Below are 17,677 nucleotides of genomic sequence, written 5' to 3' on the forward strand. Positions count from 1 at the left end.
TCAGAGCAGCAGCTCTGTTCTCCCTGAAGGCAAGTACCAGCTGCTAACCAGTGTCTGGAAGCAACATCTATCCACTTGAAAAAAAGAAAAGAAGCATTTGGGAAATACCGGTCCAAAAAATGACAGACTGTTTTTAAATTACCAAATACAGATTTTTTTTTTTTTTTTTTTATTTATTTATTTATTTTTGTCCCAGGACAAAACCTGGCCTGATAGTTTCATCTCCCTTTTTCATGGTGGCTCTCTTAAATACTTGCTTTTTCTAGATACTCAATCTCTTTTCTTTCCCATAGTAAATAACCAGTGTTGCAATCTGTCAAACCATAAGTTTAGAAAGAAGATATTTCTGCTGGTTTTCAAAGAGCATTAGTTTTCCTTTAAAACGCTGCCAGTTTCTGCTCCTTCTCTTCTTTTTTCCTTTCCTCTGTACTTTCCTCATGGCTCCTTATAAGAAGCTTGCTAACACAGTCCAGCTATCCAGATCTCATGTAGCTCACTGATAAGGCTGCAAATGGCATTTGGATGTGCTAGAGAAGATCTAAGTTGGCTACAAAGAGACACTGTACTAGGCAGATGTACAAAAACTTGGGGGAAATGTATATCTGAATAAGATAATTAAGGGGAAGCAAAGAAACTTCAAATAAGTGTAAATGAAAGAAGTTACATTCCAGAGAAGAAGGCAAAATAGACAGACTAAGGACTAATAAAAAAGAGAGTAAGGAGTATCAATGCAGGAAAATGGCACAGGGCTAAGAGAAGGTACATTAAATAAAGCATATGGAAAACACAGGTAAATCGCTCAGTTCTGCTTAAAAGCCAATGCCCAGTGGGGGAGATTGAAGGCAGTATTCTCCGTAAAGATACCTGTGGTCAGAACTCAAAACTGTCAAGGAATTAATCATTCTTCTGAAAGCAGCTCTGCCCCTAGTCAGTGGCACTCAGCATAACAGCAGCTGAAATTGTAACCCAGAATGCAGCCATCAGCTCTGAGAGGTAGGAAATTAGAAGACTTTGCAGATGGTCTGCAATTGCAACTTAACTCCCATTGTCACAGTCAATTGCTACTACTTCTTTTGTACCTTTGCAAGAGCTGCTCACAGGCAAACTAAAGCAAATGACAAAAGCATTATTCCCTTACCTCTAATACTCGAACAATGGAAAACCTGCCTTTTACTATGTTTTTTTCTACCTACCGAGCTATTCAACCTTCTTTACACTTTAATACCAATTATAAAAATCAACAAGAAGCCACTGCAATGACAATTCATGTTAAATATTTTATTTCTTATGATTTACAAATGACATACAAAATTGACACTCTTTCATCCCAAAGTTAAATAAGGTGAAGCAATTAAAAGTAATCCATTGTGTAAGTTTCTTCACAGAGAAAAATAATATGAACATTCAGAAGTATTTAAACTGTTACTCCGATATTCACATTCAAGGACAAAAATCTTTAAATAGAGAATAATTTTCATTAGCACAATAATAGAAATAAATACAGCAGCACTATACAAAGAAATTGTTAACAGTTCTTAACCATGAATAATAACTGCAATCTGTTTGCCACAATGCTGCTTAAAGTTAAAAGTTCCAAGTATAGTCAAACAGCTAAATTTGATCTGCGGGTCACCAAGTGAAGAAGCTCTGCCAAACTACCACATGGACCGAGTAAAAAGTGTGTTACAATGCAGAATACCTGAAAGCCTAAGCCCTCATGCAAGCACTAGCAAAGAATAATACACTTTTCATGTCAAAGACCCAGCATTACCAAATACAGCTTTTTTTCTTTATCCATAATACAGCGATTTCCTTCCTGGGAAGAAGCTGGGGAAGCAAGCAAAGTTTCAGCAATATCCACAGATAGTGGCATTACAATTTGTGCTCTTTTTAAGGCTACAGTCGTACAAAACAAGCTCACTGAAAGTCTGCCTTTATGTATAGAAATAAACCACACCACCTACTATTGTGATTACCAATACCATTAAATTTTACTCCTCTTGTAAATGGATGTTGCTATTGGAGCTCTGACATTACTACAAATATTAGATAAGAACATGACATTTAAAACAGGTCAAAAAAAGTAACAACACTTTGTTTTCTACTGTCTTTTATTCCCCACTAAATCCTGGTTAGTAGTTGCTCAAAATCAATGTTCAAGATGTTTCCTGCAGCTCAAGTTTACATCTCCGCACTGAGAAGAGCACACATCTGCAACGCAGGGCCATGAACTATTTCTCTTACTTAACAGTATTCTGTAGTTTGAGAAGTAACCAGAACTTACTTGTTTACACTAAATCTGCTTTTTACTTCAGTCTTTTTTGTTGTTCAGATAATATCAGATGTTTCTTTCCTACATAAAGATCCCAGTACATCTTCCAAAGTCCAGTACATCTTCCAAAATCCTTTTGATTTGGAAGAGATGCAGCGCTGCATACAAAACACACTCCAGGTGCTGACCATTTAACAGTGGCAAAACATCATCTTCTCCACCTCAGTATTCTAGCTCACTATGGAGAAATACACAATCTGCTTTTCACCTCTTCACGCTGCTGGTAAAGATTCTTTCAGTCACAAGAACATGACCCACAAAATTCAGAAGTCTGTTACATAAAGCCAGGATGTAAAGCAATCCAGGACAATCCAGGAATTAAGCATATGCTTATAAGTGAAATGCATTATTTTAAAGTATTATTAATATTTTAAAATTTTTATTTACATTTTGCACTTCTAGTGCAGCAATTCTGTCCTTCCATGTTATGGATACAAATTCCACTTCTGATCTGAGACTAACAGTTACATTTCTATTTAACATGTCCATTTAAATACCTCCTTCTCTTTCATAAGTTCTTCCTGTCATGGAAAACACTGACAGAAGTGTTTTATACCACTTTAGGACCATTTTATAAGCAATTACTGTTAATGCAATGCATTTTAATCACTGAACAATGCAGAAAATATTTTTGCACATAGAATTTACAAAAGCACTAAAAATAGAAGTTTGTGTATCGTCTCAGTACACAAGGCAAAGAACACACTTATAACCAAGCAGCACAAACATTAGTAGAGTTAGGTCTCTGTAATGCCCCACTGGCTGAATCAGACATGGGCTTTTCGTTCCTCTGGCTCAGTGCACTTTGTACAGTGGATGATCTTGAAGTTCCTCCTGTTAACACACAAACACACAAAGGGAGAATGCTTATGCTTAACACAACAAAAAACTTCATGCTATGTTAGTACTGCAATACTTATTACCCTAGCTCTCAGAATAAACCAAATAAACCAAACCAATTTGAATACAGTAAATTGAATACAACTGCAAAAGAGTTGATGATGAGTTGTTTACAAATGATCAGAAAAAAATTCAAGCCTTTGGTTCTTAAACCCGAAACATATGGTTCTACTGAGACAAACTGTCTACTTCCCATCTTACACACTGAATTTCTGAGAAAAACAAGGCTACTATCAGTAGATCTAAATTTTCTGAATGAGAATTTGAACATGCATTGATGTTATTTTGGGGTTTTTGGTGGGGATTGTTTTTCCCTCCTCCTTCTTTTGATAAAGGGTACTGGCAAAATAAGAAACACTTTACTACAGGGACTTTTTTCTTCTTGGAAAAGAGTACTGACAAGATCATTTATTAGAAATTTAGGATGGCAACAAAGCAATGCATATAATAATCACTTCTGGTGACTAGAAAAATAATTTTGATGACTTCCATTTGATAAACAATCAATCTAAAGATGACAAAGAACATATTTGCTATTCTTAACAAGTAAGTGCTTCACAATTCTGGATTACAAAAAGATATTGCAAAAAAATGCAATAATCTGCAACTTCAAAGTACTTACTTGGAGGACTAAGCTGGCTGAAAGGAGATCTAGCTCTTCTTAGAGAAGGTGAAGAATTCAGGTAGCTCATCTGGCGGTGATAGTCCCTCAGTTGTTCAGAACGCTTCATACCAGCTGTTGGTTTCACTGCTTCCAGTCTTTTCAGGAATGCCTTAATATTGAAGAAAATTGTCATTAAGAAAGAGAAAGAATGAACAAGATGCTGTAGAACAAACAGTCACAAATTGACTTCTATTTGAACTGCAAAAAGCCCCAAAATATTTAGCAGTACACAACAGGAGCTCCTTCACTGGTGACCCCAGCATTGGCTACTCTGCTATTCAGTTCTTTTCTCAGTGTTATGACACAAATTGTAACTATCCCTTGCACATCATCAGTCCTACTGAGTACATCTTTAGTATCTCACAGTTTACTGTGCTTTATGGTGGTATGAAACAATATGTCTATTTGGTGACTAGCACCAAAAGTCATAAAGAGATGGGCTCCACTATTCTAATCCTACCGTTGGTTACTCCTCCTGTCTAAATTTCTAGAAGAATGAGAAGTTTGGGGTTTTTTTTTTAAATCTTTGCTTTGCAAACAGACTGGTTTATATTGCTCTGTATGAAGCCCAGACAGGATTACTGACCCCAGTTCTGTGAAACTAATTTCTAAAGGAAAGCACAAACATCTACGAGACTTCATTTTATCCACAATCCAATTTTAAGAGATTCTATTTGAAATTATTGATACAGACATCATTTCCTCTTCTTGAAATTAGCCCTGGAAATCATGTGGCAAGTGAGGTATTGGAGTAACTACTTACCCAGTATTTTAAAGACACAATTTCCTACTCCAATTATTTCTACTTGAAAGAGAACTTACTGTTTAAGACACTTCAATAATCTAAAAAAAGGACCTGATAAGAGGACAAACTGGGAAATACCCAGCTACATGCAACTTCCAATTAACAACTTCACATTTTTAATATATTGCACCTTTAGTGGTTGCCTCACATAGATCTATTTATTTCCTCTTTTAACTAATTTCAATTCATTTGATGGCTTGGAAACATTAGGCAATGACACAACCTTTGCTGATCCGGGCTGTGACATGCATCCTATTAACATGAGAATGCAAACTGTGCTTACACTAAGTCTCCAAACTACTAAAGATAACTCTCTTTATAAGATGCATTGTCTACATATATACTTGTATGATCAATAAACTGTATCACCATTAAATTGCACAAAAATTTACAAGAAGTGACTTAGGAAATAGTATAGTATTCACAGGATGCCAGTTGTCATTGTCTAACTATAATAGGAATCTACAATCTCTTGGAAGTTTATGCATGGGCACAGGAAACCTGCACAGAGTGCACAAGAGAGAAAGGACAAGTGACTTTGGCTCAGATGTAACATGTCACAAGTGCCTGCATCAAGTGCCAGCCAGTTCATGGTAAGCAGGAATACCTAAGTAAGCAAAAGTCAAAGGAAGGACTTCAGCTAGAAATAGCTCTTCACTAAAGCCAGTTACAGAACATGAAATGGTAGACTTGTCTCTAAATGTTATAGCCAACATTTTTCTCACAACTTCATCCACATCTCCTCATACTCCTCATAAACTATATATGTTTAGACTTGCAGTGATCACTTATTTTACCTTCAGTATTAAAAATGGAAGCTCTCAATACATTCAGTTCCCTCACAAATAGATCAGGTAAATTGTAGAAGTGACTTTCCTGTGAGAGACGAGCATGTTTCAAGTCTGCACTCAATTGTAACAGCCTCATCAAATTTGCATACCTTAACACTTGATTCTGAACACACTGGCTTTTATACATACATATAGGTATGTATATATGCCTACTTAATTCTATTTTAAATAAAATTGTCTGCTTTTATGTCTGTATTTTGAAAAGTATCAAGTTGCCATTAATGAAGGGGAAAAAAATGAGCTACAGAAAAAACAGATACAGATTCTGTGGTGCAGTAGTGTCTGAAGGAAAAGCTTTTCTAGAGAATAAGGAACTCCTGTGGCTCCCTTGCCCTCTGCTGTGGATTGTACCAAGGGCACATTAACTTCCATGCTATTTTCAGTTGTGAATTTTGCCGTTTGGAAAACAGCCTGCAGCCGGCAGAAATGAACACATCGGCACAGTGAAACGGCAGCCCTGACCTACTGAATCTGTAACCCAGAACTAGTCTGATTCTTATGGTTTTATTGCCAACCCTACAATCTTGAGCTCCTTATTGAGGAGTAATTTGAGCAAATGTTGTTTTTCAGCCATATATATATAAATCTACTAATTCTTTATGTTCTCCTTTTGAGAAACAAACTGAAGAAAGCTGACACTTTCTTTGTTCTCCTCAAGTACCAAATCTTTGGAGCCTTAATCCTGCATCACTGAAGTAAATAGAAATTTCATCACTGATCTCAACAATCAAAGAATCAGATTACAGAATGTAACTCAGGTGTTTAGAACCAAATATATGTTCCCAGTCAAATTTTAAGGAACAACAGAAAAAGAGGAACAGACACTAACTGCAGGAATGTTATCAGTTGCTCTAAATTGCATTGTAGGTCCTCAGAACTCTCCATTCAAGCTCAAAACATAGATAGTATAGTATCACTGGTGACCTCTCATCTTGGAGAAAGACTTCCCTGGCTTGTATTTCCCCCATCTTCTTTTACTGTAAACTAACACTGAGTTTACAGTAAAAGTAGAATATTAAGAAAAGAAAAGTCACAGGTGTTCCTGGCATGACTACCTTCTAGGAACAGGATAATCCTTTATAAATCTAGGCATCTGGACATAGATTAGTATCTATAAAGATACTAAAATACACATTGTCAATGATGGAAATGTCAAAAATGCCAACAATTTGAGAACAAAGAAATCCAACACAATCAAAAAACTGCTGCTATACAGTGAGCCAAAAGAAAATCTGCTAATTCAAATTTGGACACATCAGAAGAGCAGCACTGAAGGCAATTCTAAAGTTCTGTCAGAATAAGAAAAAAACACCAAGCATAATTAGTAGACTCTTCTGCAGCTATGTTGAAAAAGGAAGGAAAAAAACCACTGAAAATGTAGCACTCAAACTGAGTTCAGAGAGAAGGTTAAAAATTTTACTTTTCCTTGGTTTACTTTGCTTTTTAAAAGTACGAAGGCTTCAGTTTCACCTCCTGTGAATCCTAATCAGCTGACCAGTGTGCCTTGACAGCTGTTCAAATTTATTTATATTACTCCTCCTCTAATGTCACTGATGTTAGTGATCACACTGTCCCTTTGCAGGGTCTAGGGGAAAAAGATAACTTCATTCAAGGACAGCTTTCTGTTCTTATCAATAAAAGTATTTGTAATGTTCTTTATTGCCATTTGCATTAACTAGCTCTAACCTGACAAACAGAAAACTTCAAAGGTGCTCAATTTCGTCTTTTTAACTGAACAGCTATCAAGTTTATGTGTGGCTGGCAACACCACAAGGAAAGTAGGTTAAGAGTACAGAAAAGAAAATCCCACAAAATTAAGCACTTCGCAAAGCATTCAAAACTTTCCTTGAACATGCCAATTAGTCAGTCTTTATTATAATTACCATAGCCAGGCTATGGTAATCTTAAGTCTGGGTCAGGAATCTGAAGACCATAAAAATCTGACCACAAAGAGCCTATAGCCTAAATACTATCATCACAGAATTATACTATATTTTTACTGTACTCTAGAATGTTTTAGCCATGCACATCTGTGTGCCAATTCCACGTCCTGACAGCTTCCCATTATGACAAGGCTGTGGAAGCCTTTTGGCATTGCCTTTTTTAGTTTCAGGAACTACCAACATTTTGTTTTTTGGCTTGGCATATACTACCTTTGAACTCTGTAAGTGAAAATATCATATAAAATTCTGTGTGCTTGAGTTTCTGAGGAGTCATCAATGCAACATGATTATTTCTGAGTTCCTAAGACCACACATGAAACTACACTGTCTTTCACAACTGCATTCTGTACAGCTTTCTCCTCCAGACTGAAATCAGTGAGACTGAACAAACTTGGTATTCTTTCCACAGCCACGTAAGTGTGCAGTGCCCAAGGCCTGGTGATGCCCTCTAACTCTGGAGATAGTCCTTGGGGACAGGAAAAAGGGAAGGCAGAGAAAAAGCAGTATGGAATACTTCTAGAGAGGAAAGTACAATGTGTTCAGGTGCAACCTGATGAACCAGTGGCTCTCCTCCTACTTCTTTCCATGCTGAGAAGTTATTTCCCTTGTTGCAGCACCACACAGTTGGCAGGGCAGGCATGGTGCAGCACAGGATCAAAGGAATATTCTTTGTATTTGGTGTCAGCCAGGTAGGGGGATGGCCAAAAGCACTGTCCCTCCCTTGCCCTTTACTCCCCACCCAACTAAGACAGCAGATCTGCACCATTAAATCAAATGGAAACAAATAAATACACATTCATTTGTGGCAGCACCATAAACACATTTCTAAAGGAGACTCAGAATTTCCAGCAGGACAAAGTCAGCTCTGACTGCATGAGAAGGGAAAGTCTCCCTGAAGAATCCTTGTGCTGGTAGAGGCCACTGACTGCAGCTAATGGTGGCCAGAAGCAATAATGTCTGCAGCACAGAGGACTCAGGAAACCAAGTAAGTGAAAAGAGAAAGCCCTTGCAGAGAAACACATTAAGTGATTTTTTTAAAATTTGTGTGGAAGAGTCACTATACTGGAACTAGAGATCTGGAGCTGGATCTATTAGGGCTTAGGGTACATTTTGTGGGAATAAGATGTGAGGGAATGAAGAGGGAATGGAGTCTTATGTACAGAGAGCTATAACAGCATGAAGTATAGGAAGAATGTGCAGGAATGCGTGGAAAGACCAAATATCCACAAAAAAGAAACACACTTATCCCTCCTGAGCTAAGGTTTGAGAACTGCCCTTCCCTAAACTTCTGAGATCTTCCAGAGAAATTCGAATGTGAACTCAAAAGGTCACTGTTCCCTAGGAACTTGACTAGGACACAGGTCATTTAATAACTAAATTCTAGTCAGAATTAATAAAAATTATGAAAAACCCATCAGAAAACAGAGATATGAGTGAAAGTTTTCCAAGTTCTGATGAAGTCACTGAAGAATGAAGTGATTACTGCAAATCAGTATTTCAAGGACCCCAAACACTTACCTATATATTAATGTAATGCCAGGCATTACATTAATAATAAACCAAATAAAAAAACCACCAAAAATAAACCATTAAAAGTTTCAATGGCATACAAGTCTATTAAGTTCAGCATCTTAATTACACTGGTGAAAATGATTACTGTATCAATACAATTAGACACACATGGGAACAAAGTAATGCATCAGTAACACTTAAGTTTCTTTCCACTGAAGAAGAGGATTATTTTCAAACACAAGAGTAGAATGTTTTGTGAATCAACAGCATCCTCTATTGGCAAGAGACACACTCTGATCTTGCTAGCTCTGAAAAGCAACCAAAAGTAGGTTCCATTTATAAAAGCATGGTCAAAAGCAGCAATTACAAAATTCTGGCATTAATTTTAGCAGTCATCTGTTTTGCTAATTTTGCTTTTACCATAAATTGCTAATCAGTACTTTAGAACTACTGTTCATCAGAGCAATGCATCTTTTTACTCCATCATTGCTCCTTCTAACACAGTCTGTGGGAACAACAGATATTTCCTGTACCTCTTGTCACCCTTTCACAAAGCTAGGGGGCATGAAATCACTCAGATTCCTCTCTAATTTCCTAAAAATTTCCTAAAAATTTACTTATTTTTCTGCATCATCTCTGATATTAAATGCCTGCAAGAGAAATCAATCTTTCTGATAACAGTAAGCAGTAAGTACAGGCATTTCTCCAAGAATGTTCTGGTGGAATAAATGGACATTTTCCACAGACAAGTTGTTAACCTTACACCAAGAAATTATAAAACCTGTGCCAACACCAGCAAAAAAAAAATCTCTGCATCAAAACTATTTAACCCCCTACAGAGACTACTGTTGTAGATTTCTATTCTTGAAGTATTTACATAACTCTACATCCTTCTCCAACAAACATTTCACAAAGGTCTATCAAACACCATACCCTTTATGCAGTACCCTCAGGCCTTGTTAAAAAAAAAGTACTCCAGGAAGCAAGTGAAGAAGCAAGTGAAGACTGATATCAAACTTCCAAAAAATTCCACCAATACCACCTCTTTAAATCTATGAAGGTGAGGAAAGCTGCTGACCAGAAGAAAACAGGTTCATAAAGCATATTTTTATCAATATAAAGGAAAAAACCATCAATGAGCAGGGTAGGGCTGCTCTTTTATTTACAGTCTCAGAGAAAAGTATGTCACACCTCTAATCTCAAAAGGTAGTGCTACAAAAATCAGTATGTTAAAACTGTGATGCTCTAGGGGTACATACACTTCAAAAAGAATAACAACATAAACAAAATTTCTAAAAAATGATAGCAAAGTTAAACAAAACAGAAGAGCTGCACTGATGAATCACTGATCCAAAAATAAGAATAGAATATATCATCCTGAGTTTGGGGAAAAGAATAAACCAAATGCTTTTATAGTCTAAACTAACACAATGTCCTAACATTAATTCTCATATCAAACATGCCCACTCACATAGCGGACAACAACAACTAAACTATAAATGAGTAAGTAAATGAACAATACTTTTTCTTGGACTTCATGAAACCACCGTTCATCTCTTAAGTGTACTAAAGCAGCAACATGTGAAATGACTATGTGTTTAGGTCTACTGCATTTTTGATCCAAAAGTTGCCAAGGCAAGACAGTCTTGAACCAACACTGCAATATAGCATAAGAGAAAGGGGTTGTGGCTTTGAGTAAAAAGAAGTGCATTTCAAAATATCCTACATATTCATTTACTGTAATCATCAATTATTATGCAGTACAGCATATAACTGTTATATCCTGAGGCAGTGTGGCAAAGCACTTCCTCCCCAACACCTAAGAAAATATTAACAAGGTCAATGTGGTAGAGCAAGACCTGTTTTCAACATTTGAAATAAACACAATCAACACCCTCCTACGAACCTAAACACATTTATTCCCCAGCCAATGACAAGTATCACACATCTATAACAATATCTTGTGATAAATTCTTTCAGACTTTAAAGTATAATGTGAACTGCAGTCTAGTGGAGCTGGGAAGAAAGTTTCCTAATTTTCAAAGTTTTAACAATCCAGACGTCTGAAAGCTGGAAGAATGAAAACCTAACAGCTTTTCCAAATAGGGCAATCAGATTTTCTCCATGTTGAATCTGTATCTCTATGTGTATAGAAAAGGAAATTGCAACCTGTAACTATACAGAAGGTAAAAAGTAATAGAATACTTCCAGTATACATTTTTCACTTATTTTAATTATAATTGTATGCCTTTTTCAAACACACTGATAAATACACAGGAGATATAAAAATGTCATTACGTGTATGTATTACAATTCAATTACTAAAAGTATCTTATTCAAACCAGTTTTACTTCTATTATTTGAGAACTCTGGCAATATCCCCAACCAAATGTGTCTGAATTTTTGTTTTCCAGTAAAGAAGCTACTGTAATTGCCATTACATTGTGGCAATCAGAGTGCAACAAATATTCAAAGACAGAGATAGCTACGAGTCAAAAACCAGAACTGACACTGACTTTGTGTCCTCTGTATTTCTAATATAATGAGTTTGATGCTGTCATATTGATTTTTTTTATTTTATGCAAGCCTGTTTTTGAGAAACTAGAAGTCAGTATGAAGGAGAATGAACAGTCAGACTGCTGTCCAGTGTTTCGAGTGTGTTAACAAAACCAGAAATTCCTCTTAAATGAAACAAAACAAAGTAGAGCAAATGCATATAAAATAAAATCTACTTCCATCTGAAAAAAATCCCATCATTACTCCCACCTCTCTCCCAAAAATCCAAGAAACTCACCCATAAGAACAATTATGCCAACACCACAGTAACGGAAATTTATTGAAGACTTAGTGCAGCAAATGCCCATGTGCTGCCTCATCAGTCTTCTAAGTGTTTAGGAACAGCTCATCTGACAAGAGATAGTCCTTCTCAATTTACTGATCCACATCCACACTGAAAACTTACCAGGTTTTCTCTTTCAATCCTCTGCTGCTCTTTTTGCCTGTTGAGGGCACTGTGGTACAATCTAGACGGTGTTACAGACACCTTCTTAAACGTGCTGCTTCTCCTTGGCCTTGCAGACTGCCTGGACAGCTCTTTTAGCAACCTCTGGTTTTCCCGATCAATCTGTCTTACTTCTTCATTTGTAAAAGAATAATTTTTCCTTATTCCTTTTGATGGCTGATCGATGGTGAGTTTTTGTTCCTTTTTATCCAACTGTAAGAAAGCTTTAAAACAGCAAAAGGTGAAATAAATAAGCAGATTAGAAAACATGGCTTCAGGAACCCAGGAGTAAACATAAACTAGAACCAAGAATTAAAACATAAATTAGTATTTAGATGTTGGCCATAAAAAAAGTTTTAAACCTTACTCCCAAGTTTATCTAAGGTATCCATCTCAGCTAAGAGGCAGAATAGATGCAATGTTTCAGGCAGAAATCTTACACTGGGGAAGCCTGCACAGAGGCACAAAGTGTTCTGTTAGTGATTTTGGTGATCCTTAACTCCTAAAGCAAGTCTACATCGTGTTGGTGGAGGAAATGCAAAGGGAATGATGAAAAGTCAATTTCATGGATGGAGAGAAATGAGAAAGCACATATAACAAAAGAAAAATTACTGGGGCATGGAAATTTAAAACAGTAAGCAAAGAACGATCAAATCACGATAATAAGGTTTCAAGACAAAGAATGCACACTTAAAAATACACAGCAACTTGATATGCACAATTTCAAGATAACTGGAAAAGTTCACTCTCAGCCAGAGCCAGCTGTATTTATTACAGTTCCACTGGAGCTTTGCTGTTGACCTATTTCTAAGCCTTTGCATTCTAAATCTCTGCAGCAGGTCGTCTGGCAACTGCTGTGAGAGTTTTGCTGTCATGGTGTTACCCCATCAAACCACTGCTTTATCTGTGGTACAGGAATGGCAGTACCTGGTTAGATTAGACAGATTCTTAGAGCTGAGACACAGACAAAAAAAGCTTTACTTGTGCCGTTCCCCACATTCCTCCAATATCACAGTGCCTTCAGAAGACATCCCTCACTCTTATCCCTAGAAGTCTCACACAGGCAAAACAAGCATCCAAAGCACAAAAAAAACCAAAAAACAACCCAGTTAGGAAGCGACATTTCCTTAGCAAACACTTCTGCATTAGCAATCTGTTTGCAAGAGATGTCAGAGGCAGCATAACTGAAGAAAACTCAAAGAATGAGGAGCACTTTCTTACTTTCTTACTTCAAAATGAAATGATATCTTTCTTGCAGTATCTCAACTGCTTTTATTTCAGAATTGATGCAAGTAAATATTGCTACTCTCTTTGAGAAATTTAAGAACAGTATTCAAAATGTAAAACCCGAACACTTAATAAATTTCAACTATTTACCTGGAAAATAGTAAACTTGCAGTATCAGCATGCTAGCCAAAATAGGCAAGAACTGTCCCTAGGAAGCTGTAACTGTGAGGTTGCCCACAGTAGCAAATTCTGCTTTTGTTTGTCAAGAGAAGATGCAAATCACATCAAAACCAAGACAATATGTAAACTAGCGCAGATCAAGTGTGCCAGCCAACAGGTTAATACAATATAAATGTCTTGAGAAACATCTCTAAAGTTTAGTAAGTTATTCTCAAGGTAAAACTAGTGCAGCCATCAACATCCTTGGAGAAGACAAACCTGGAATGAGACTCATCTGGATAAGCCTACAAGGGACAAAGAAAAATGCAAAGAAAATAACTAGACACGCACAATTCACATCAAGCTGCAGCATAAATCTCAGTAGAAAATATTACAGAATGTCTTTATTGGAACGGGCAAAATCAGCACTGTAGAACACAGCCAGATGAAAATAAACTGAACAGCTATCTGAAGAAGATATCATGTCACATGATCGATAATTGTATTGTTATGGAGCGTTTGCCTTACATCCGTAGCACCTCATGGGTTAAAGAGGACTGCATGTCACATGAAAAAGTGGAAATCAGTTGAGACAAACAACAGTTGTTAAACTCAAGTCTTGACCTAGTCTTGTGGCATTAATGCTATTGATGATGAAGACTATTACAGGAGACATTTAAATTTCTGAATGACTGTCAGCACAAATTTCCAACAATTATTTTGCCTCTGTGGAAGGTGCAAACTAGTCAAAATCAATTCAAAGCAATGGCATTTGGGATAAAGACTTTTTCAGGTACAAACACATCTTTCACGCCTTCACTGCTCAATGACTTTTAATTCACTATTAGATAGCAGGTTATACTTTGGCAGAGACTTTATATCCTTTTGATGTAACTATGAACTATAGTCAGTAAAGAGATTGAAAATGCTTCAAGGTAATTACTTACCACCTATTTTCTGACTTGTTCACTTTTCTAGTAAACTGCTGTTAGTTGTGATGAAAAAATAAAACTAGAGCAATGATATGGAACAAAGGCCTTTCCCTTTTACCCCAAAGCTGGTCAGTAAATGTTACTAGAAACAGTGATTCAAGGAACCCTGAAGCAATTGCTACACACAGGGCTCAAGAAGCACTGCTTTACTTGGTCATTCAGATCCCCTGGGGCTAGTGGCATGTAACTTCCTTAGCACTGACATCCCCTATTGTATCAGAAGCTCTCAGGCAACTAGAGTGAATACCTATCTATGTACATATCCATGCGTTACTCTACTGGATACTACTTATATACACAAGGACAAAACTAACTTTAAAGTTACTAACTTTATTCTCATCTTCCAACTTCTTCAGTCACATCCCCCCTCAAGATACAGACTTTTCCTTTTTTCATTCATCTCTTCTTCTTTTTCTTAGCCTTTTTCCTTTGAATATATATAATTTCTACAGTGCTTCATCACACCTTTTATCACCTCACCACAAAGATAGCTTTTCCCACCTGTGTCAGGCAGAGACTCCATCCCACTTTCTTTCGTATGTTGTTCATTCTTCACCTCATTATTATTTATTTATTCTTAATGTAGAAACTGACTTTACTACTGCCAACAGCTTTCTGGCAACTTTTGAGGTTGAGAGATTGCTAACAGTCATAATATTGAATTTGTCACAACTCAAGAAAAATATATTAATACAGGGAAAGAATTAAGAACACCACAAAGGTTCTGTTGTGAAGTTATTCAGTGAAGCCTTATTGGACAACCGCCAAAACCCAGTAAATAATCTATTGACAGATGGCTAAATTACAGAAGACTCATTAATTTTGCATCAGAAGTTCAGACACAATACAACACATGCAGAAGCAATTGTTTTCTCAAGGGGATGGAATGAAAATACCAATCTAAAACTCTCCAGTTCCTTAAATGATCTTTTTATTATTAGCCTTCTGTATGACCCAAGAACCCATTTGAAACTTCACAATTAGCTTTTTGCTGCAACACTGCAGCAAAGCATTGGATCAGGTGACACAGTAAAAGTACCTGGTTTGTTGTTCTTCAAACTGTTAATTAATTGGAGTTATGTTTTCCTTGGTTAAGATCTATGCTCAGGAAGAATTTAATCTGCAAACACCACAGCAAAGCAAACCATAACTTACTGGACCCTGCCCATAGATGGTCTTTTTTAAACCACACAAATGCAACACTGATCTGCATAGGAACTGTGTCACAGGAGTCCAAAGTTTAGTAAAAAAATGAGACAACACAATGTTTATTGTGTCATTTTTGTGAAAGAGCACCACTAATACTGCAGCATGCATATTCGTAACAAAACAGGCAGAAGAAATCACCACTCCTTAAATTATATTAAAACAAGTCACAGAAGCAATATAGAAAGCAGTAGGTAAAAACTTCTGTAGGTCTCCCTGAAGCAGGGGTGACATTCTTTCCATGGTTCAGAAAGACACTTCTGACCCCTGAATTTCAAATCAGCAGTAATAGCTACTGCTGCTTCCAGGCACCTGATTGAAAATATGTCCAACCTGCTTCTGCAAAGCACCATTTATACATCATCATACTGCTATTCTCCATACATTTGCTATGACAGAAAATTAGGTAATCCAAACAGGAATGTATGTCCAAAATGCAGTGAATGCATACTACCACTCACTGGCAACACTGCTTTCATGGCAAAACCAGCAGATGTCTAAGTGAGGTCAGGAAATGCCCACAAAACCAGAGCCAATCCGCCATCAATAAGCAAAAAATGTAAGATTCCAAATGCTATTAAATACTGGGAGCACAGCTTATGTTATATAACTCAGGTGTTTGAGTTTCATAGTTATTTCAATGATTTATTCATCAATGCACCCACATTACTCTTTAATCACAAAGCTTAAGTGTTTGAATGGTATACCTGACTATTTTTGCAGTGGCCACTGACAACATGAGATAACACTACAGTTTTAAGGTTATGATTTAAGTTTCTAAAGAGTTCGTAAGTTTTGGAACAATGAAATATGATTTACCTATCATATATGTAGTCTGTCAGTGGGTACTTAGTAATTTAACTAAAACACTAGTTACTTTCATTGTCAGTCAGACCTTAAATATAAGATGATAAATGAGCAGCAACATTTGCATAATGAATTGCACAGTGAGTGTGCAGCCTACTTCTCATTTGCTGGTAAGCAGGAAAAGAAAACTCTCTGGTATTCAGAGGATTTCTATGAAAGCTGGTTTCCATGGAGAGATACCTGACTTTTTTTTTAAGCCATAAACAAGCTGTTTATTGCTTTCAACTTCTAAGCATTGAAATAACCTTGCAGGATGAAAAAGGCCAAAACTTATATAAAATACAATTTATAATTAGTAAGTCAAATGCATTAGGACAGGATGATTCAGCCATCCCAATGGTATTGAGGTTAAAATCAAAATCATGCATGTTTCAGTGTATCTTTTGCAATCCCAATATAAATTGCTTCGATGCTTACACTTGACTGATATTTTATTTTATATTGCTACACTACCACATGTGTATCTCACTTGAAGAGTACAAAAGGATTAAATAAAACACAGTTCTTCATCAATATATAGCAGTTTAAGAGTGAAACTATTTCCCTGTGGTATCTCTAAACAAATGCTTCCCTCAACATCCATTATTGCAGGCCACAGAGCTCTTTAAAAGTGATTTTGGAGAATTCGAGATTTGGTGGGTTTTTTTTCAAGAAAAGAAGAATGCCTTTTTCAGGTAAAAATTTCCCTATTTAAACATGCTTAAATATGGCTGCTAGTTATCTCTTGGTATCATGAGAAAGATATCTTAGAGGAGCTGGAATTTTTTTCCCCTGTAATAAAAAAGTTTCTCATGAATGTTGGGGAAGCCTGTATCTCTCCATAATCTCACAGATTTTCAATCTCTTTTCAAACTCCAAATATATGAATAAAGTAGCAGTTGCTCTTATACATCAAAATGAGTTTCTAGGCCTGTGAAAACCAAGCATATGAATACATACACATACAGAAAATTAGTTCAGACTCTGAACATACACACTAAATGAAATTCTGTAGAAAAGCTATATATGCTTAGTTCAACTCTACATTTTGGGTTCGTGTGTATTGTAGAGTCTACTTTAAATTTAGATACTGCTTAGCATCTTTTCGACAAATACAGTAGTTCGGCATGAATGAGCGCACAGATAACATATCCCTAAAGAGAACAAAGTTCCAGTTATCAAAACTTGTTCTATTTTCTGAGTGACAAGTTATATGAAAAAAAAAAAAGTTTAAATGAT

The 17,677-nt window shown here is 36.4% G+C and overlaps 1 protein-coding gene across 4 annotated transcripts in view; it reads right to left on the bottom strand.

Annotated features, from left to right (window-relative positions):
• Positions 1 to 1,257: 1,257 nt before the first annotated feature.
• The window catches only part of CFAP97 (cilia and flagella associated protein 97), a 31,006-nt gene continuing 14,586 nt past the window's right edge, over positions 1,258 to 17,677 (bottom strand). For all 4 annotated transcript variants that reach the window (XM_018926566.3, XM_009100860.4, XM_050973877.1 and 1 more), the window contains 3 exons: positions 11,970 to 12,232; positions 3,855 to 4,005; positions 1,258 to 3,166 (listed from right to left, as the gene is read on the bottom strand). In XM_018926566.3, coding sequence (XP_018782111.1) covers positions 3,039 to 3,166; positions 3,855 to 4,005; positions 11,970 to 12,232 — 542 coding nt within the window. In that variant the 3' untranslated portion in view covers positions 1,258 to 3,038. The remainder of the gene's footprint in view (positions 3,167 to 3,854; positions 4,006 to 11,969; positions 12,233 to 17,677) is intronic.

The sequence above is a fragment of the Serinus canaria genome, chromosome 4 (genome assembly GCF_022539315.1).
Source record: "Serinus canaria isolate serCan28SL12 chromosome 4, serCan2020, whole genome shotgun sequence".
Lineage (NCBI taxonomy): Eukaryota > Metazoa > Chordata > Aves > Passeriformes > Fringillidae > Serinus > Serinus canaria.